At 44.3% G+C, this 22,044-nt stretch overlaps 2 protein-coding genes across 4 annotated transcripts in view; one reads left to right on the forward strand and one right to left on the reverse strand.

Annotated features, from left to right (window-relative positions):
- RSRC1 (arginine and serine rich coiled-coil 1) overlaps nt 1–6,594 on the reverse strand; it is a 452,043-nt gene extending 445,449 nt beyond the window's left edge. Inside the window, exon 1 of one of the 2 annotated variants that reach the window (XM_029214049.1) lies at nt 6,482–6,594. The gene's annotated coding sequence lies outside the window, so the exon portion shown is untranslated. Of the gene's footprint in view, nt 1–6,440 lie in introns of both variants that reach the window. The other variant, XM_029214050.1, reaches the window with a different exon arrangement.
- A 3,991-nt stretch (nt 6,595–10,585) lies between these two features.
- SHOX2 (short stature homeobox 2) lies at nt 10,586–18,795 on the forward strand. Of its 2 annotated transcripts, none has more exons than XM_029214943.1 (5): nt 10,586–11,039; nt 13,945–14,153; nt 16,521–16,578; nt 16,893–16,981; nt 18,502–18,795. In XM_029214943.1, the coding sequence occupies exons 1-5, from the start codon at nt 10,700–10,702 to the stop codon at nt 18,793–18,795; spliced, it is 990 nt and encodes a 329-aa protein (XP_029070776.1). In that variant the 5' UTR covers nt 10,586–10,699. The 2 variants fall into 2 exon arrangements, with proteins under 2 accessions (XP_029070776.1, XP_029070777.1); XM_029214944.1 differs by having other exon boundaries at nt 18,538–18,795.
- The last annotated feature ends 3,249 nt before the right edge of the window (nt 18,796–22,044 follow it).

Here is a 22,044-nt window from a genome sequence, read left to right on the forward strand (position 1 = left end):
ACAACACGAACAGTAGACAAGATATGTCAACAAATTTTTAGCAAATGAAAAACAGATGCAGGATTTAGAGCTAAGAAAGCTGAACATCAAGCAACTGCAGAGAATTCCAACAGGAGAAAAGCCAATTCACATAGCAAAAATCAGAAAGGATCAGGAATTCGAGACATCAGATACCACAGCAGGCACAATGAGGCACAGAACTAAAAAACAAGGGAATTGGTTGAAAGCCTGTAAAAAAAAGTAATCTCCCAGGTCCCCTCTGCCATCCAACCCAGATAAGTGACTACTATTCCCCAATCCCAGCAGAAGAGGTGGTTTATTTTGGAAAAATGATGAAACAGTGAAGCACCAGGTCCAGGGGCACAGTAAAAAAGGGCAGAGAGATGCTCAACTAAAAGTTAAAGGGATTAAGTGAAAGTCTACAATCTAACAGTAAATACTGTAGCCTTGTGTGTGCTTGGATCCAAGAATTCAGATAGAGGATTCTTTTCTCCAAAAACTAAACAGTACCTGGAAGAAGATATATAAGTATTATGCAAGTATTATAACCAAGCCCAAACCTTGAACACAGTAAACTTTTTCTTTTTTTTTGGCCGCGCCATGCAGCTTGTGGGATCTTAGTTCCCCGACTAGGGATTGAACCCAGGCACCTGGCAGTGAGAGCAAGAAGTCCTAACCACTGGACCACCAGGGAATTCCCCACAGTAAACTTTCTTTCTACAAACTTTTTTGCTAACTTTTTAGTAATTATACAACAAAGGAAAATCAATCATGTGATGAAAGACTTCATCATGAGAGACAGAAGCCAAACAGAAAAAAAAAAAAAAAAAGCAACTCATAGTAAACCAGGAACATGCCAGAAATTCTTTTAAAAATCAGTTAATATCCTCAGAAATATATGAGAAGATGATCCAGCAAACAAGAATAGGAGGAACATCCATAAACAGGAGAGAAAGCTTAAAATTTAAACAAATGATAATTTCTAAGAAATTCAATAGGCTTAGAAGATACTATCAAAGCACTCATGAAAAGTAAAAAAATAAAAAGATAAAAAACAGAAGGTAAAAGAGGATCAATCCAGGAAGTCCAATATCCAATTGATATGCATTCCAGAAAGAAGCAAAGCATAGAAAAGAGATAAAGAAAAACATCCAAAGAATAATTTTAAAAATTTCCAGAATTGAAAGATATGAATTGCCCTAAATCCCTGGGACAATGAATTTAAAGACTTATACCAGACATACCTCATAAAACTTTAGAAATGAGGAATACAAAGCAGATCCTAAACTTCTAAAGATAAAAAAATGGGGAATCACAATAAAAGGCACAGGACTTCTCAGCAGCAACACAGCAAACCATGGTGGCTTGCCTTCAAAATTCTAAGTGAAAATTATTTTCAAACTACAATCTATATTCAGCCCAATCATAGATCTAATACGAGATCAAAATAATATAATTTTTTCTATGTTTTAATTTCAAATAACATAATTCATCCATATTAGAACATTTTCTGATATGCAAAGGCTCAAAATTACACCTCACACTCACCCTTTTTTAGGAAGGTACTGAAGGATGTGCTCTACCAAAAGGAGAGAGTGAACAAATATGACCCAGATTCAGAAAACAAGTGGTCTAACACTTGAGATAGGTTAAAAAGTTCCAGGATGACAGCAGGCCCAGGTACAAGGGATACATAAATGAACAAGAGAGAAAAATCCTTGCCCTCAAGGAGCTTACATTCCAGTTTAACAGCAGTTCTCAAAGTGGTCCTCTAGACCCCGGGGGTCCCTAAGACCTCAGAGGATCCAACAAGTCGAAACTATTTTTATTATAATACTAAAACATGATTTACCTTTTTCACTGTTTTGACTTTTGCACTGATAACGTAGAAGCAATGGTAGGCAAAATTGCTGGTGCTTTAATGGGAATCAAGGCAATGGGGCCAAATGGTACTAGCAGTCATTGAATTCTTCACTGCAACACACAGTTTATTAAAAAAAAAAAAAAAGGCAGTTTCACTTAGGAATGTCCTTGATAAAGCAGTAAAAGTCATTAATTTTATTAAATTTCAACCCTTGAGAACACATCTTAATATTCTGTGTGATGAATTAGGAAATACACATAACTGCTGCTACATTCTGAAGAACGATGGTTACCTTAAGAAAAGTATTTGTGCAGCTGAATTACAAGTTGAACTAGCTGCTTTTATCCTGAAACACTATTTATTTTAAAGAACTGACTATGATTATTCAGACTTGGTATTTGACAGACATTTTCTCAAAAATGAATTAAGGGAGTCTTTCACTTCAAGGAGTGTCAATTTGTTGCCAATGATAAAATTTGAGCTCTCAAGCAAAAATCAAAATGTTGGATAACATGTATTTGTCACCATGAGATTGACAGCTTCTCAGCACTTAAAGATTCCTCTGATGATATCAATGGTGATATTAACATATGGGAATTTTTTAAATATTATATAATGAAGGGTGTCAATATCTGGAAGATATGCATAACTCAGTGAACCAGTATTTTCCAACAGACCAATGCATGATGTCACAGAATCATATATGAGTAAAAAATCCATTCACAGTGCCATAAAGACCAATAGAATTTTTTTTTTTTTTTTTTTTTGCGGTACGCGGGCCTCTCACTGTTGTGGCCTCTCCCTTTGCGGAGCACAGGCTCCGGACGGACGTGCAGGCTTAGCGGCCATGGCTCACAGGCCCAGCCGCTCCGCGGCATGTGGGATCTTCCGGGATCGGGGCATGAACCCATGTCCCCTGCATCGGCAGGTGAACTCTCAACCACTGCACCACCAGGGAAGCCCAGACCAATAGATTTTAATGTAAGCATGAAAAGGTCATTGATATAGTTTCAAATAACACATTGCAACCAACCTTTAAGAAACTACTTGTCAATTTCTGGAGTAGTATTAAAGAAGTAATTATCTGAAAAGGCTATTAAAATACTACTTTTTCCAACACCATATCTGTGTGAATCCAGATTTTCTTCATATACTTCATTCAAAAAACTCATCACAATAGACTGAATGCAGAAGCAGATATAAGAATCCAACTGTCTTCTATTAAGCCAGATAGTAGAGATTTGCAAAAATGAAAAATAATACCACTTTTCTCACTAAGTTTGTTTTGTTTTGGAAAATATAGCTATTTTTCATATCAAATATGTTATGTTACCAAGTAATGGATTTATTATTGTTATTTTTAAGTAGATTAATAAATATTTCGAATTTTTCTGGCTTAATTACTAGTAAGGCAATATTTCTAGATATAGCCCATGTAGATAAAAGTTTGTAGGGTCCTCAGGACTTCCCTGGTGGTCCAGTGGATAAGACTCCCCACTCCCAATGCAGGGGGCCCAGGTTGGATCCCTGTTCAGAAAACTAGATCTCGCTCGCATGCATGCCGCAACTAAAGATCCCGCATGCCACAACTAAGACCTGGTGCAGCCAAAGTAAATAAACAAATAAATAATTTTTTTTTAAAGTTCATAGGGTTCTCAATAACTTTTAAGAATCTAAAGTGATCCTAAAATTAAAAACTGTGAGACCCACTACTCTAAGGTACCCACAGTCATTTCCATTCTCCACTTTTGTCCAGCTTATTAAGTCCCTATAGAAGGCATAAAGAAGTAGGAAAAAAGAAAAGGACATACATCTAATTATGTACCTTGTTGGTGACCAAAAAAGAGACTGAGAGATGGGTGTAAATTTTTTCTATGTTTTAATTTCAAATAACATAATTCATCCATATTAGAAGAATGGTTACATTAACTCATAAAAGTTAATGGAAGATATAAAATCCTTCCTTAAAGCAACTGGGTGAAAAAAGTTAAAAAATCACTGTCATAAATCTATAAATATTTTTTCAAGTAACACATTTACATTTCAAAAAATCATGCTGAAGTATAATTAATCTCAATAAGAGAAAGCAAAAAGCCACTGCATTTCTTTATTATAGTTAACTTCAAATATTTATTCAGAAAAGAAAGTGAACACTAAGAACAAATCAGAGGTAGATCCAAAAACTGTCTTCTCTATCCATGACAGTACTGAATTCCCTAGATTCATACTTACCTCTGGATTTCCATAATGTCTCTAGCATATAATTGAATATATTTGCTCATTCAAGTCATGGTGGTCAATTTATATCACACACTCCTAGTAAGGAAGAACTGTTTATATTTAACTCCATTGGTAAGGTATAACACATGGAAAGACCCATTAATAGCTCTTTCCGATAAGAGAAATGATGAATTGACCACAGATTTTTAGGAATCCCAGAACTTAACAATTTTTCAATCTATGTGTAAGCAGAAAAGGCAACACAAGGACACATCTCCTAAGGCTCTCAGTTTTCTGTTCTCACTCTAGCCTCTATTACTTCCTGGTTGTAGTCTCATGGTTTCAAACCATATCCAACTACTCCCATTATAGAACTGAAGCCATGACATAATGACTACAGTAGGACATCAATTTACAAAAACATCTTACTGTAAAGTTTAGGTGACCGATTGAAGATGTAGAGCCAAAATGTGTTCAGTCAAAAGAGAGCTTAAAAGCATACACAAGTAGTTCCTTTGTCTGGTAATCAATAAAGGTAGAATAAGCAGTTATCTTTTTCAGAAAGCAGGCAGTTAAAGAGAGAACAAAGATTCCTAAAGGACATGACAGTTTATAATTATTTCACCACTACTCATTCACAGTATATCAAACTATCATCTTTTTGATCTTGGACACATGACCAAAGGGGAGGGGGGAGGAACAGTCATTTCAATGGGAATTCCACCTCAAAGAGGTAGAGAAAAGTAAAAACGGGGTTAACACCGTTTAGCATAGGAAGAAATCCACAAACAAGCAGAGAACCACCCAAGGCAATAAAAGAACTAAGGTAAAATTCTAGCTTAATGAGCAAAATAAAGCAAAACTCAAGAGATACAGAATTATCAAAACACTCCTCCCAGCACAACTAAAAATATGCAGACTAGCATCTTTTTTAAAAAAACATTATCAGTCATACGAATTTCCTCCCACTGGTATGAAAATGAAGGCAGAAAATATACCTATACATCTAATACAACAATCTTATTACACAAGTATTCCAACTCATAACACAACTCTGCTGAGACTAGTCAAGTTGGTAAGGCCAATGAACAGGTGCCAGCTGCCTTTATCTTTTTCAGTTTCAAACATTTTTAGCCCTCTTATTGAAGAACATACAGTAATAAAGTGCTATCACTTAGCAGGAAATCTCCTGTGTCTGCAAATAAAGTGAATATTTATAGACCCTAGGGCTAAAGGGGCTCTCAAAGGATACCCAGTTTCCTCACAGGGTTGCACCTGTCATATCTGCTCCAATCCTTAAACCTGAAAACTCTGTGTACCTCCTTCACTTAGAGCTTTTATGGTTAAGTCCAAAGATGACAACTTGAATACTTTTTTGTGACAACACGAGACATTTTAATTTATTTAACTACCTAGTACCTAGTTAGTTGAAATACAAATAAGTTACTGCTAATTCTGAAAATGCAAAAAAGAAAAAAAAATTGGCCTCCACTGTGCATTTAAAGATATACAACCTCTAAAAGAGAAATTAACGATGACCTAAAATCAAGAGCAGGCAACATGTATAACAGTGCATTATAACCTCTCACCAAAGGAAACAGTTTAAGGGTAGCCATATGCTCTTGGGCTATGACCACAAGGCCACAAGCCCTGAAGTCAAGAAAACAGATGAGCGTTTAAGGCGAGTATATTTATCTGTTAAGGAAGGAAAGTGTATTTCACCCAGCACTCTCTCTCCTCTCAGCGCGCGAGTGTGAGGGAGGGGGAGGAGGAAGTGGCGGTGGGGGAGGGGCGGGGGAGGGAGGGCGGAGTTGGAAGGGGAGGCGGATTTAAAGTAGAGACAACGGAGTGGGTTGGACAGAGTACGCCAGGTTGCAACCTGCCTCACGCTCCACCCTACCTATAGCTAGTGACGAAGCACCGGTCACCCCTTACAAGACGAACCCAGAAACCCAAAAGCAGCTATCAAGGATCAGGGACTGGCGGTGTGGGTAGGGGTGCGAGAGGTGTTGAGGAACGGAGGCGGAGAACAGGTGGCTAACTCTCCCTCACCACCTCGAGACTCAGGGCCTAGCCTGAGGCCTGCGACCACGTACCACCCGATAGCTGCCACCCCCCTAAGGCCCCAGCTTGGTCCTCAAAGGTCAGACTCCTCCAGGTGCGAGGCGCCTGCGCACTGCGCCGCTCGGCACGCCACCGGGCCAGCACCCCCACCACCCACCACCCCCCGCAGCTGCCGCTGCTGCTGCCTCCCGTACACAGACTGCGCCAGGCCCGCGCCGCCTCAAGCCGGAGCAGGGCCTCGGAAACCCTCGGCTGCAGGCACCGCCTCTCAGGCCCCGCAGGCGGGCATCACCTGGATTCCGGCCTTCGGGCTTACACCTCCCGTAGACTTACGAGCGCCGCAGATCTGGAAACGTTTCTTCAAATCTGGGCACCGCCGGCGTCCACAGAACTTATTTCAGTTTAAGCTCACCGCCTTCCTGGTTTCACCGCCAGGCAGCGTCAGCCGAGCTTTCGAGTGCATCGATGGAGGCTGCCAGGCGTTAGGAGTGCCGAGGGAGTAGATTGTCACGCCGCCAATTTTTTGTTTGGTGTTGGTTTTGCTTGGTTGATTATTTGAGTTCCTTGTTACCAAAAAGCAATAAAGGTGGGGACTGAAAAGTATTATTGCCTTAGTAACCGTCGTTATCGTCACAGATAATCAGTAAACCAATCTGCATTATAGGAAGTTATATAGACAACCACACGTAGCAAAATCGATTATCTCACGCTGGGAGAGGAGGAAACTGGCCCAACAATAATAAATTATGGGAGTGTGTCTGTATAGCGTCAGAGTCGTGTGTGATTAAATTGTAATGATTTATTTGTAAAAATGCATTAAAAGTCGGCGTTTCTTCTGCCCTGAAGGTGAAGGCACAGGTTGGGCGCAAATTTTTTTCTCACGTTAAAGTAACTGGTTGGTTGCGGAATGGGAGAAAACTGCCCGAGGCAGGGAAAGGAGGTTTCTTCTGGAAAATAAATTAAATGTGTAGGGGTTTTTGTTGTTGTTATTTAAACCAATACAAATGAAAGCAATTCAGCATTTTCTGTAATTCATACGACTTTATGTCCTTGCATGAACATCATTTTTTTCTTATTTACTATAAGTAAGCATCGATAAGGAGGTAAATTGTTGGCCTTGGTTTGGGTCGACTGTGAGAACCAACTCGTTCACAACTGCTGTATACCCAAGCTACAGTTTTCCACAGACATTTGAGATGGAGAAAATCACCTCCACAATTTTATTTCTCATAAGTGACTGTACCTTAACTAACCTGTTTTGAGGAACCATTTTAAAGCTTGACTACAGCACTACATGTTTATTTTAAATAATTCAAGAGCCGGTGGGGGAGTGGGCGGTGGAAATGAACCTTTGGGGTCCTGAATTTTATTGGAAACTGTATATCTGTCTGCAGGCTGTCAACTGAACTTTACTCTCAATTTTTTTGTTCGTTTGTTTGTTTTTACCAGAAATGCATTTTGAAATGTCTTGTCCTCGGAAAATATTTGCTATTTAAAGAAACATCATTAGAACTTGGTGAGCATTTATTAGTATATGATTTCAAAACCTGGGTTTGGTGGGGGTTTTTTAAACTAAACTTCCCTTAGGCCAGTAGGAATCCGTGGTTAGACACTACAGATCTCTCTTAGCTCCATCTCATAGGAACGCCACTATTTGTAAATATACTAAGAGCAACAAGCCAGAAAAATCTATGGGAAAATCTATTTCGTGTGAATTATACAACTATTGTATCCAAGCCTTCCCTAATTAACTTTAAAGTGTTCATCTTTCCCTCAAGCTTAGAAGATGGATTTTGAGTTCAGACTTAAAAGTCATGTGCTTGAAAGGGCAAAAAAAGTAGCTGGTGAGCCTCCTGATCCCTTACCATACTTTTAATAGTGGCTGTTTTTGGAGCTGTTTGTGAATACACATTTAACACCTCAGTTTGAGAGCTATTTGAGCACCACATCCATTTAGCTGATCCCATTATTTGTCATTCTGCTAAATAACCTTAAAAACGGATTTTCATAAAGGATTAAAGTTTTATGGTTATTCCCCTCTAATAATATCAGGAGTAAAGTGGTCACAAATAGTAACCCAAGACTAACTGTAAAATCATGTTTCTAAATTCATATAACTTTGAAAAGTGAGTACTTTGAGTCTCTTGTAGTGTAATAAAAAGCAAACAGTCGTGTAATTTACTGATACCTAAAAGCTATTGATACTGGAAACTTAAAGATCTTAATTGTTTTTCCTAAAAGTAGCAATAAATGAAATAAATGTTTTAAGAAGAAAAAAGCTTTAGAATTCAAGAGAAAAAAGGCAAAGTAACAATTCTAAAGAGTGTGATTTCCATCTTCATTAAGTTCACTAACTGAATATTTTAATCTGAGTAGTGTGGTATGACATAAAGTTACGTATAGCTTCTATTTACATACATTCTAGAAACATTAATGTATTAAGTTGTAATTGTGTTCTCTTTTTACACGTTTCAGTTGCTTTGATGGAACTTCTCAAATTATCTGTTAACTTTGTGTTAATGCCTTAACCAATGGGTGGAAGATATGGGAATCAAAGTTCTATAATTGCTTTTATTTTTACAAAGAGTATAAGATCCAAGAAAACGAAAAAGTTACCTTTAACATCAGAAAGACTGCATTAATATTCAGACTACTCAAAAATGTCCCCAAAGCCACACTTGAAGAGGTATATTTGTTTACACACTCAGGTAAATATAACTTTCCATATGTAAATATTTTTTCATATGTAAATATTCTTATGTGAGGGGTATATATACGGCCACAATTCTCACAGCAAGCTTTGTCCTGCACAATACGGACAAATGACGCGGGAATATAGATGTGTCCTTCCATATAACAGTTTCGATGTAAATAGTCCAGGAATATATTTTAAATCGTAGCTTGGGGGGGGGTTGCTTTTCTCCCGGCGAGGTTTTTTTTGTTTTTTTTTAATAATCCACGGTACATAAATTAGATGGGCCACAAACTTAACATCGATTTTTTTTTCAAACTCAAAGAGGGATAATCATTTTCTTTTCAAAATTAGGAGATCAATTAGAATATTTCCCGGGATGCTAAAGAAGAGTTTCTGTAGTTCATTGTGGGAGGGGTCCGGGTGCAAAGAGTAAGGGAGAAGGGTGAGGGTCCTGAGACCTCAAAGACGGAACGAAGTCAAACTGTCCTTGACCAAGCGCTAAGGAAACACTTTAAAATGGAATCTGTCAGGGAACAGCTGCTCGGGAAATGTGTTAAACAAACCAGCCACTTCGAGCAGGGTTTGTCCGTAGAGGAGTCGGCTCGGTCTCCAGGACGCGAATAATGGGGTGAATCACAAACTCCCCGGGGCAGGGAGCTTGGTGAAGACCCAGGCTCAGCTCTGTCCGCGGGCCCGGAAGCCCCTGAAAGGAGCTGCGCTCGCCTGAGAAACTGGAAAGGACCCTGACTCGGCAGGGTTGTGAAGCCAGGATGCCAGGATACAAGGTTTCGGGTCGGGGTAGTAGAGATGTAGGATCGGGATACCGGGTCAGGATACAGAACTGGGGTCCCGGGCGCCTGATGCAGGGCAGGGTTGCCGGGCAGCAATGCGGGGCCGAGCAGTTGCGCTGCACCCTGACGCCCGGCGAGGACATAGGGTCGGATGCCAAGTCGGGATACCCTATTGACTCCAGGAGTCGCGCACTTGTCAGTTTCCTCTTGACCACGCCCCGGCGGAATAAGTCCAGCTCCCTAGTGTTTAAGTAAGCCGTGACACCAACGCAAAATCCACGCCTAATTAAATTAATTATGGATTCTTGTCATCCTGAATTAATGGCCAAGAGCGCAGGCGGCCGAGGTATCTGAAAACCTGGACTGTCTGCCTCTTCTTCCCACTCCCTCTGGTCCCCCTTCGCTGTCCTCACTCACACTCCAGCCCCTGTACTCCAGCCTTAATCAATCTCAATCTCTCTCTCTCTCTCTCTTTCTCTCTTTCTCTCTCTCTCTCTCCCTCCTCTTCCCCCTCCCTCCCTCCCTCCCTCTCTCTCTCCCTATCACCCCCACCTCCCAACCCCCACTCCCCCACCCCCAGGTAGTGGCGCGGGTGCTTCCCGGGAAGGGTCTCCCTCCGAGTTGCGAAGGGGAGGTAATTTACTCAGAACAAGGGGCCGCCTTTGCGAAGTATAAATAGTGAGACTTCAAGCGCTGCGTTGCTATCAGATCTGAACTCTCCGCGGGAAGAATTGTCAAAGATCTTAACATTGAACAAGCGCGCTCCGGCAGGGAAGCATCAGTTCCCATTTCCCTCCCGCGGCCCCCGCCCCTTCCCTCTTCCTCTTCTTCCTCCTCCTCCTTCACCTCCTCCTCTTCTTACTTCTTTTTCTCCTTCTACTTCTCCTCTTTCTTCTTTCTTCTCTTCATTTTCTTCTTCTTCCTCCTCCTCCCACTCCTCCCCCACCCCTGTCCCATTGATGTGTTATTATTGGGGGGGCTGGAGCAGTAAAAAAAGAAGAAGGAAAAAAAGAGCTGGGCTCGGCTGGGAGACGTTGAGCGCGGGGCTGACGGGCATTGGCGGCGATGGAAGAACTTACGGCGTTCGTCTCGAAGTCTTTTGACCAGAAAGTGAAGGAGAAGAAGGAGGCTATCACGTACCGGGAGGTGCTGGAGAGCGGACCGCTGCGCGGGGCCAAGGAACCGACCGGCTGCGCGGAGCCGGGCCGTGACGACCGCAGCAGTCCCGCAGTCCGGGCGGCCGGCGGAGGCGGCGGCGGCGGAGGAGGCGGAGGCGGAGGCGGAGGAGGTGCAGGAGGAGGAGGAGCGGGCGGAGGAGCTGGAGGAGCGCGCTCTCCCGTCCGGGAGCTGGACATGGGCGCCGCCGAGAGAAGCAGGGAGCCGGGCAGCCCGCGGCTCACCGAGGGTAACGGCCTGACCCCCGGCCGCGGTTCCCCTTCCCGCCTTCCTGACTCCTTTCGGGCGGGAGAGGACACCAAGGCTCAGCGGGGAGGGGGGCGGGACGCGGAGAGGGCTCTTGGACCCCAGCTTTGGAAGCTGGAGTGAGGATGGAGGGGTGGGAGTCCGATGGTGTGCACGGTCGTGGGTGGGGTCCGAATGTGTGTGCGGGGAGGGGGGGCGCGTGTGGGGTTTGCGCGCGCCCTTCTCAGATGCTCCCGCTACTCCCATTCCACCGAAACGCATTTTCACCAACGGGAGGATGGGCCCGCAGCCCAGACGGCCCGCTGGCGGATGGGGAAGTTCGCTGGGCCGGGCTGCGAAAGGGGGTGCTGGCACTAGCTGGGCCAGGCGGCGGGATTACAGTTAGCATCTAGCGCCGAGTTTGCGGGAGCCCCTTTCCTAGGCCCGAGAAAAAAAAGAAAAAGAGAGAAAGGGGACAGAGATACAGAGACAGAGAGATTGATTGGGATTTCACCCTGGAGTTGCCCCGGATTTCGTGCCGCCGCTAACTCCGCGAAGACCCTGGCTGCCTGGAATTTAGGGCCCCAAACTTCCCATTTTCTTTGAGCTGTGAAGGTAGAATGAGACCAAGGCAGGCTAAGGTTCAGGCTGTGACCTGTTTCTTTCGGGAGATGCGTTAGGCTCCTTTTTTGTTTGTTTGTTTGTTTTTCGAAATTTTACTGCGTCGCATCATCCAGTACTCTGATTTTGTGGTGGGATAATCCTTTGGTGCCAGGAAAGTGTTAGGAAAAGCCTTTTTCTAAATGGTGGAGCGTCCTGTACCAATTCAAAGGAGTTCAACAATAAAATTAATTTGGCACTTGGTGCCTGCAGTAACTGGTGTGCTGCCATATTTTTCCAATTAAGGAAATATGTGGCATGCTTAGAATCACATATTTAAGCAAGCAATTAAGTCGTTTATAACAGTCTGTTCTTGTTTAGGCCAATAAGTGGAAATTTGGGGGCAAAGTAGGGATTATATTAAGTCTGTTAATCAACTGTAAATGTGGACATCTTTCTCTTTGAAGCCCCAAAAGTTTGAGAGGCTTCCACTGTGGATGGCATGAAATAAACAAAGCCAAAGGCAGAATCTGAAAGACGTGTTTTTATATTTAAATTTCATTGCAATATCTGTGGAAATATTTTCCTATTAACTTGGCTTCAGTTTGTGCTATAATGTATCCACTTCTTCCCTAAGGAAGGACAAACGTCCATGACACAAACTTTGAGAAGTAGATATGCGGGAAACACTTAAGATCACGGTAACTAGAATGCCAAGCTGGGCTGAGTTCTAGAGGTTCTTCTCCCAGACGGGGTACCAAGTACTCCTAAATTTGGAAAGTGGTAGCATAACTGTCAGGTGGTCCAGTGCACCCTCCGGGGCCTGAGTCCCCAGCTCGAGGCCCTGGGTACACCAGCAGGCACCCCCTACAAAGTTAGGGTCTGAACCGTGGGCAAACGAAGTCCTGGGATTGTTGATTTCCAAGCTCAGGGCAAATATTAATTTGTCTGCAGGCCGGCTCTTCTGGAAATGATTTTTAACACCCATGCTGATCGGGATTCTGGGCTGGGAAGAACTGCAAACAGCCTCGATTATCCAAACTCAGCTTTTGCACCTTAAAAACCCAAGTCTCCAACTCAGGCGCAGAGGTTGAAGGTTCCAGAGGGCAGCTTATGTTGATCCTGACTCCCCTGATCACGGTCCCTTGGCCTAAATATATATATATATATATATATATATATATATATATATATCCACATCCCTCTAGTGTCCCTGTATGCTCACACTCGTGGAGCTCCTGTTTTTAAAGGGAGGAGAAGGAAGGACAGGAAAGTGGCAACGGATGTGTGCAAACCTAGAGCAGAAAAATGCATATTTTATTAAACATCCGAGCTGCTGGATGCATGAAAAGGCTTTGAGCAACCAATAGAAACCGAGGATCCCGAATGTTCCGCTTGAACCTGTTGATCTCTGTGGGTTTAAGCGTTCAGGGTCGCGTCTGCCTTTCCAATGGGGAGGGAGAAAGGAGCGAAAGAGACAACGGTCTGTTTCGCTGGCTCCCCGAAGCTGGTTTTCCACCTCTGGCCTTCCGGCCGGGTGTGGGCAGCGAGCCCTCCAGGCCGCCAACATGGCGTGGGCGCCTCTGCTCAGGCGACTGGGATTCGGCAGGGGGGACAGGGACTGCCTGACTGTCCGTGGGCCGTCCGCGGGATTTGGTCCAAGCCCTGGGTCCGCAGAGAGCGCCCGGGAAAGTGGCTCCCGCCATGCGGCCCCGGGGTCTTGTCCTCCGGCTGTGACCCTTCAGCCCAATTGTTCCCAAATTAGACCAGCAAGTTTGAGAGAGACAAGAGAGCCGGCGGCGGCCACTGCTGGCCTGACAACGGCCCAGCACTCTGGGAATGGCCGGTGTAAGAGGCCAGTCCGTGGCCTCGCTGTGCTCTCCTGCCGGCATCTCGTTCTGTGACCCGCCCGGTGCGGCTCTTTTGATTTTTGTGCGCGAGTGGGAGAGAGTGAATGCAAGAGAGGGTTAGTGGAATTGATTTGGTGTTCTCGGGGGAGGGCAGGGGACTGTGGGCTGAATAGTGAGGAGGTGAGCTGAGGCCACAGTTGCAAAAGGGATGCGTGGGTGAATGCCCACCTTGCCCGCGGGCAGCCGCCCAGAGTTGATCTTTTCGCGTCTCCAGGATCCTCTTCCTCGCAGCCGGGTGAGGAACTGGACAGGAACTCCGGGAGGGGGCAGGATCCTCCATCCTTCTGGAGACAGATCTGGTAATGGCATTTGCTGTGTTGTTTTTGTCTGTGTGTGTGTGTGTTGCTGTGTGTGCGCGTGGACGTATGTGTGCGGTCCTGTTCGTGGTGCCCCCTCCAGTGTCCCCGGAGCCGAAGGATCGCAAAGAGGATGCGAAAGGGATGGAGGACGAAGGCCAGACCAAAATCAAGCAGAGGCGAAGTCGGACCAATTTCACCCTGGAACAACTCAACGAGCTGGAGAGGCTTTTTGACGAGACTCACTACCCGGACGCCTTTATGCGTGAAGAACTGAGCCAACGGCTGGGGCTGTCCGAGGCCCGAGTGCAGGTACCCGCCTGTGAGGAGGTCGCGGGGAGCAGAGGGGCATGCCTGGGGTTGGAGAGTCGCCTGGGGTACACATGACGAGGGTGTGGGTCCAAATGTCTGGAGTGAGGTGAGAAGGGAAGCGACGTCTCTGCTAAAGGTCTTATTTTCCAAAGTAGATCTTGGTCTTAAAGCCTTCCGGTGCTCCCCCCACCGCCCCGCCCCATCCCAACATATGTTCCCAGCAGAAGAAAGCTGTGCTGGGCTTGCTCCCAGAGTTTCTATAAACCACACCCCCCGACCCTCGCCTCTCGATGCCTTTAATGTGGTTTAATCCTAATGGGCCTACTTTTATAAGCCTTAAAAAAATCCCACAGAAAACGTTTTATCTTCTGGATGCCTTAAAAGTTACAACGAATATTTTGTTCGGCGGAGTTGGGTTTCCTTGAGGGTCTGCTCTAGGATCTAGGCTTGCCAAGCGGATATGCCAATTAGGTTTATAGATGTACAGACTATAAAGAAAATTAGCAACTGTTAAGTGCACAAATTTACAGTCTGCCGTTAGCGGTCGATCTCAAACTGTGTGTGAAATAGCAGAGAAATAAATGCGTTTGGTCACTCTTTGTTCTCTCACTTAACCAGGGAAGTGAACCTGAACCTACAGAAACTTGATTTTAAAACAATCCACATATCTTAATATTGACATTTCCAAAATCTGACCCCAGCAAGTGCCACACTAAATGGAGTTAGCATTGGAGCAGATTTTCTTTACCGGTTGTGGCGGTGAATGTAATGGGAAAAGTAGGCTTCAGGAGCGCTTAAGGGGGAAAAAATTACATACATACATGCATACATATCCTTTTAGTTTTATGGAAAACGAATTTAAATGTTTCAGGTTGTATTTCCACTCAAATAATAAAATAGGAGAAAATGATAGTCATTATTTGTTTGAACACATGGAGCAGTTTTAGGCCTGAACATCTGCAGCTGTTACAAAGTATCACTGTAACAGATACTCCCTAGGTCTCTGGGCTAGAGACCACCATCTGCAGCGAACTATGCAATTCTTATGGGGCTTCCCCACATCTTGTAATAGGATCAGGACAAAAACAGAGCAGTCACTTTAAAGGGGAAAAGTAATAATAGGCTGCCTTGGTCATCACAGCATCAACAGCAGAGCCTTCCTTTTTAAGCCTCTCCTACTTTGCTCTGTGCACTGAGATCTCTAGAGGCTTAGCAACCCCTTAAAGACATGATGATAATTATTACAGTTGTGAGCATTAGCGTATCAGCTCCAACTCTTCTAGGGGAAAAAAGAGGCAAAAGCCTCAGGCCATGTGAGGTACACAAAGGATGCCACCCTGGCATGAAATCTACCCTTCTACTACACTAAATGGCAGGGGAATTTTTGAAGATTTCCATTGACTGTGACACTTGCTTTCAAAAACAAGAAGAAAGCTCTGAAGCAATATTTTACTTTCATGTTTTTTAACATTAATTTATGAATCAGTCAATATGCTGTGTTATTGGAACATAATGCTATATTATTGGAGTGTAAAAGCAAGCTTTATTTGAATTTCTTAAAATCTGCCATACTGCCTCTAAAAGCTGGCAAGTTTATCCAAGAAGGTAATATCTGGGAGAAGATAGTATCCAGCAGTTACTTGATTCATACCCCACTCCCATTTCACAGAATGTTCTTCTTTTTTTCTCATAATAAGTGAACTTCATTGCTGGTATTTATTTTTTCATACTTTATTTAAATTTTGATCTATCTTCTGGACACTTCTCTACTACCCTAACTGTACTCAGTGGCTTTTTCTATAGAAGCAAATTAGATTATCATGATAATGGCACAATTATTCTGCTACCATGTTACACTCTGCTGCACAGAGGAACAGAGAAATTCTAAACTTCTTTGTAGTGAGGCTTTTATGACACTAATTACCTCTTCCCCCACTCTTATCCCCCCCACCCCCAGGAAAAAAAAAACAAAAAACAGAGTCACTATTTGCTTTGGTGTTTGGTTTTTCTTGAAGATGAAACTAATTAATATTACAGGCTATTAATGAGCATTTTCTTCTCAGGTCTTACTGGGCAAACATCTAAACCCATTATCACTTTAGTATCAGGTATCAGGGCGAGTTTTAGGCCTTGGGGATTCTAACTGTGGAAACATGAAACCGGGACTACAGTAATTTATCAAGAAACAACTTATCTCGCAAAAGTATATGAAATCTTTCTATTTATGTCATTTATTTATGTTTTTAACTTTGGAAATTAAGGTTCTTGTATATAATTCAAAGATTGCTTGCTATATCTCCCAATCCTTGCCTATAACATTACTCTGAGTCATAACATCTAGGTTTTATTTTTTCCTCCACTTTGTAGGTTTGGTTTCAGAATCGAAGAGCTAAATGTAGAAAACAGGAAAATCAACTGCATAAAGGTATGCTTCTCAGACAAAGAACATTTGATGCCCTAAGTAAAAAGAGTATTAGGCGATGTTTATTATGAAGACAGAAAAGAACCTTGTCAAAGATAACTATGGTCCTTATTTAAAAATCTGCTCCGAAGGCAGTTAAGGACAGTCCTAAAGTTTGGGAGTAAATTACATTGCTTTTCGTTTTAGCAGCAGTTTAGGAAGATAAATGTACAATTCCAAAGGAAGTAGTTCTATCTTGGTTCCATTTGGAACCTTGGAAAACAATGCTGGACATGTTAATCTCACTTTATTGTGTTTTGTTCCCCCATTTTTTGCAGGCGTCCTCATAGGGGCTGCCAGCCAATTTGAAGCTTGTAGAGTAGCACCGTACGTCAACGTAGGTGCTTTAAGGATGCCATTTCAGCAGGCAAGTACAGCCCAGTTTCAACCTGTTTTTAACTGTGAAAAGACCTGGATATTTGCTTGAATTGTTGAACATCCCCTGTCTCTAAGCCCCCATATAGGTGTCTATACAGGTAGAGGATCAATTTTCAGATGATATAGTGGGCCTACTCCCCTTTAAAAACCTATACAGTGTCAGGGGCCTACATGCCTAGGGAAACCCACAGAGGCCTGAGGGCAGCAACGGGTCCTTTAAAAATGCACTAAAGATTGCACTTGGGGAGAGGAAGGAAAAGCCTTCTGATTAAGATTTTGTCAGATCCAGTACAGAGGTTAGTCCTAAGGTGTTTCTAAGGCAACTCTCTAAATATTTTTCTAGGTGTTTTCTATCTCTTATTCACATTAAATGTCTCTGACCGAAGATAAACAAACAAACAAACAAATAAATACACTCCCAGCTCAGACTTGATTTTTTAAAGCTGCAAAGCTTCATATCTAATAGAGAGGGAAGCACTGGTCTTCCCAGGGACACCTTGCGGCTGCAATCCATTTCTTAGCCATACAGAAACCTTTAAGACTATATTTTTAAAGTACAGCCTGCAGCAATGATTTAATCCTGGGAAATCCCAGGGCTCTGAACTCCCCATTCTCCAAGACTAAGGGTGCAATCCTTTCCCAACCAGTGCCTGACCTTCCCCATGGCCAGGCCCCTGCTCCATAGGACTGTGAAGTCATGAATTAACTCTGAGATGCCAGTGTCCTGGTCGGGGGAGACACCTGGCTTCACCTGTGTATTGAGGGTTAGTATTAGGCAGATCTTAGCTCTCCTGGCACCACTGGATTCTGGTATCCTGATGCTAGGCTTCTGAAGCAAGAGAGAATGACTGGAGAGAGAGGGGAATCTTAAAAGGAGACCCTTACTACTCAGAAGGTGATCTCCTAGTCTGCAGCATCAGCATCAGCTGGGAGATTGTTAGAAATGCAGAATCTCTGGCCCTACACTAGACCTTCTGAATCAGAATCCACTTTTTAACAAGATCCCAAGGTAATTTTAATAGCAGTAAATGTTAGAAGTACTAACAATTGTGCCAGTTGTGATGAAGATGCAACAACTTCCCTAGGTGACATTTTAAAAGTTTTGTAATTTGCTTAATGGTACTTCAGTGTTTTAGTAGCAGGGTAAAAGGTGTACGACAGCATCAAAAGAGGAGGGTAATGACCCTCATCCCGTCGTCTGTCCAATATACATTGTTATTTTCAGGAGGGTGATGTATTAGCACAATAGTAATGTCGCCTTCTGACGGACCCAGCTCCCGAGGGGGCGGCCACAATTCCTGCAGACGGGAGTCCCTGGGACTCAAGGGGATAGGCCACACTGAGCTAGTTGCAGAGACTCAGGGTCACTGGAATATCCCTGTGGCGCCCCAGATTCAGTAACAGACTGATAAGGTCAGCCAAATGCCCCTTTCCCGTCCCCTGCCCCAGCCTTACCCGAGCTAAGCTGGACGCCGTTAATGCTCTGTTTCTATTCTGTTGTCACCCTAGGATAGTCATTGCAACGTGACGCCCTTGTCCTTTCAGGTTCAGGCGCAGCTGCAGCTGGACAGCGCCGTGGCGCACGCGCACCACCACCTGCACCCGCACCTGGCCGCGCACGCGCCCTACATGATGTTCCCCGCGCCTCCCTTCGGACTGCCGCTCGCCACGCTGGCCGCGGACTCAGCTTCTGCCGCCTCCGTCGTGGCCGCCGCAGCTGCCGCCAAGACTACCAGCAAGAACTCCAGCATCGCGGATCTCAGACTGAAAGCCAAAAAGCACGCGGCCGCCCTGGGTCTGTGACGCCAACGCCAGCGCCAACGTCGCGCCTGCAGCACGGCGCGCAGCCTGCACGCCCTCCGAGCCCCGCTGCTTCTCCGTTACCTGCTCCGGACCTCGGGAGCCGAGCCTCTTTCCACCCGCAGATCGCCCCTTGCCCCATTCCGCATCCCGGACTCGGAGGGAGTGACCTGGGATCCCAAGAGGGGCACCAGCTCCGTGGCTCCTGACCATTCACCTACCCAAGGGCCTAGAATTTGGCTTTGTAGGGCTGGGTTTGGGAGGTCTGGAGAGAGACTGGACAAGGGAGTGCTGGGACAGCGGAGTGTGTGGCTCACGGCAAAACTGCGACGATGGACTCTTGCGTAGAAATAAAAATCCTGTTAATAAAAAATGAGGGGAAAAAAAGTAGAAAAGACAAACCAGAGATAAATAGAGAAAGGGAACTTATGCTATTCGTCAGAAGCTGAAATCGGAGAGAGAACCAAGGAACAAAAAAGAAAAAAAATTTAAAGTATTTTGTACATTAAATAATATGGAAAAAGAACCTGGACGAATCTCGAGAGAATTGGGGCGGCGGTGGGGGGGGGGGGAGTTACCAACTTAAAGTGTATGTTTTTTAAAATGGGCTAAGAAGGCAAAACAGAAGGAAGAGGTATACTTATTTAAAGAATTAAGATGAAAAAAATGTACGCAGCTGGGAAGTTCACAGGTTTTGAAACTGACCTTTTTCTGCGAAGTTCACTTTAATACAAGAAATTTGATAAGAGAGGCGGGCCTCCTTTTACGTTGAATCAGGTGCTTTGAGTTAAAAGCCACCAGTATGGAAGAGCAAGAAGAGGGAAGACAGTATAAAAACGAGGAGAGAAAAAATATTAATACAAAAATGATACCACAGACGATGATTTCTCTGAGAAAATTATTATGGCAGAACTGTCCAGACTGCTGACAGTAAATTCCGGTTTGCATGTTACTTGTATTCCATTGATGGTGTCTCCCCCCTCCCCCACTTTACTCACATGCACTTAACTCCATTTTCATTTTCAGTATAAAAACAATACCCAAAGCATCTGGAAATTGATATATATATATTTCTATCTATATTTATTTTTGTCCCGTCTTTAATCCTGGGGGACAAAAGAAAAAAGTCTGAAGGGCAAAAAAGTTACACTCTGATTGTCCCAAGACAACAGAGGCAGGTAGAAAATGTGAGAAAAGGAAAAAGAAAAGAGAAATGGAACGGTGAAGGTACAGCGCCTCACGTGGTGCCTGATACATAGTGGGCGCTCAGTGTTAAGTCCCCTCTCCTCCCCCTTTTCTTGTATTCCCTCTTGCAGATTTCCTAAAGTCCTATTTGAGGACCGTGCTTTATTCCCCCCTCTCTGTCCCATCACACTCACTTTAAACAACACCCAGATAGATACAGGCACTAAGTTTGTGTAAAATATGTTGATAAACACGAACAAAGTTTATTTTGGCTATAACGTGTGAACTGATAGTTGACTTTCAACATTTGCATTTTATCTCACAAGGGTGTATATTCAAGTAATATTTTTGTTTGTCTCAATTCATGTAGCTATTTAAACTGGGATACCCTGGACTAAGCAATCTGTATCCCAATTCTCTAAAAAAAGGCTCCTTAGTTTTTGGGTTTTTTTTTAATCCCTTATACAAGAACGAGGAAAAGCTCTTTTAGCTGAACTTTGGTATGCGGTTGAGCTTTGTAACTATTTGTTCTCCATGAAAACAAAATTATTTATATTTGCCATATTTTTTCTAGTGTATTAAGTTATTTTAAACAAAAGAAGATTCTGTTATTTCATGACGTGTTGTCGGTACAAAATGTTTCGGTCTCACCTCTGTTAAACCTTTTAAATAAGTGCCAAGTTATTAATTGAAGACACTTTGCGGTCAATTGAATCAAAATAGTATCGTTTCATTTGATGGGGTTCGCGTCATCTTTGTTCCTGTTACTATTAAACTATCCGGGATAGTCTTTCTTTCTTCCTTTTTGATGAATCAATCTCTCTCTCTCTCTCTCTCTCTCTCTCTCTCTCTCTCTCTTTCTCTCTCTGTCTCTCTCTGTCTCTGTCTCTCTCTCTCTGTCTCTCTGTCTCTCTCTCTCTCTCTCTGTCTCTCTCTGTCTCTCTCTGTCTCTCTCTCTCGACTATACCAACTTGTAAAAGCGCTTGCCTCTTCTCCTATGTGCGGCAATCAAGGGACCGGACCGTAAGAATGGTGGCTCTGTGGCTCTCGGAAGCCCAGAGAGAAAATGCCCCCCGCCCGCCCCATTTTATCCACCCAGCACAGAAACCGGATTCATTTTACACCAAATCAATAAAGGAACAGATAACATGTAGAATAACATAGAATAACCCCCTTCCCCAAGACGGACTCTGGTTCTTCATTCTGCTGCACTTTCGCCCTTGATGTTCATTTGGGAAACATTTTGGGGAGGAAGAAAGCGTGATCACGCGATGCGAAATCCACCTGGGTTAATTGTGGCAAGACAGACACTTGGTTCCAGGTCGCCGACCCTCCCCGGAGTCGGTGGTGGTTTGGGAGTAAGATAAGAGCCGCGAAGCCCGGTAGGGGTGCCGGGGAGAGCGGGTCCCCCGCCTCCCACTTCAATTTAGCGCTTTGGCCCAAACAGATTTTTCGTTCGTTAAATTTAGGGAATGGTAGAAGCTAGGATCGTGTTTAGGAAAACCCGGGTCTTAGCCATCCTCCGGATACCGAGGAGCCCCTCCCTCTCTCCCTCCTCCTCCCGTCCCCTCTCCCGGAAGAAATACTGCCTACTAAGCCCGAAGGCTCTGTCTGTTTGCGGGTAGGTACAGACCGTAAAGACCCGGGACAGGACCTGCCCTTCCCTTCCCTTCCCTCTCGGACTCTTGGGATAGGGGACACCCTCCGCCAAAATTGAGGGTGTCCCGAGTGTCCCCTGGGGCCCCCTAGGGGACGGAGGATGCGTAGAGGAGACCCTCCTTGCGACAAAGCCCCGTATCCTCGGGCCTTGCTCCCTCCTCCCCAACCCGGCCCTCTCCCAGGTTGAGCTCGCACTCAAAGCTGTTCCTCCGCGTAGACGTGGGTGATATGTTTATTTTCATCTTTTAGTCTTCAAAGACCACAGAACAGGACTTGGGCCGTATTCAGAGCTCAGGCCTTGCGGGTCTTCTACTTGACAAGCGTCCCTAGTTTTCATAATAAACATCTGCTTGGGGGCGGGGTGCGCTTTGAAGCCGCCGCGCCGCGCCTCCCGCCTGGGCCGGTGGC

The sequence above is a fragment of the Monodon monoceros genome, unplaced genomic scaffold (genome assembly GCF_005190385.1).
Source record: "Monodon monoceros isolate NGI ecotype Baffin Bay Population unplaced genomic scaffold, NGI_Narwhal_1 Super_Scaffold_11, whole genome shotgun sequence".
NCBI lineage: Eukaryota > Metazoa > Chordata > Mammalia > Artiodactyla > Monodontidae > Monodon > Monodon monoceros.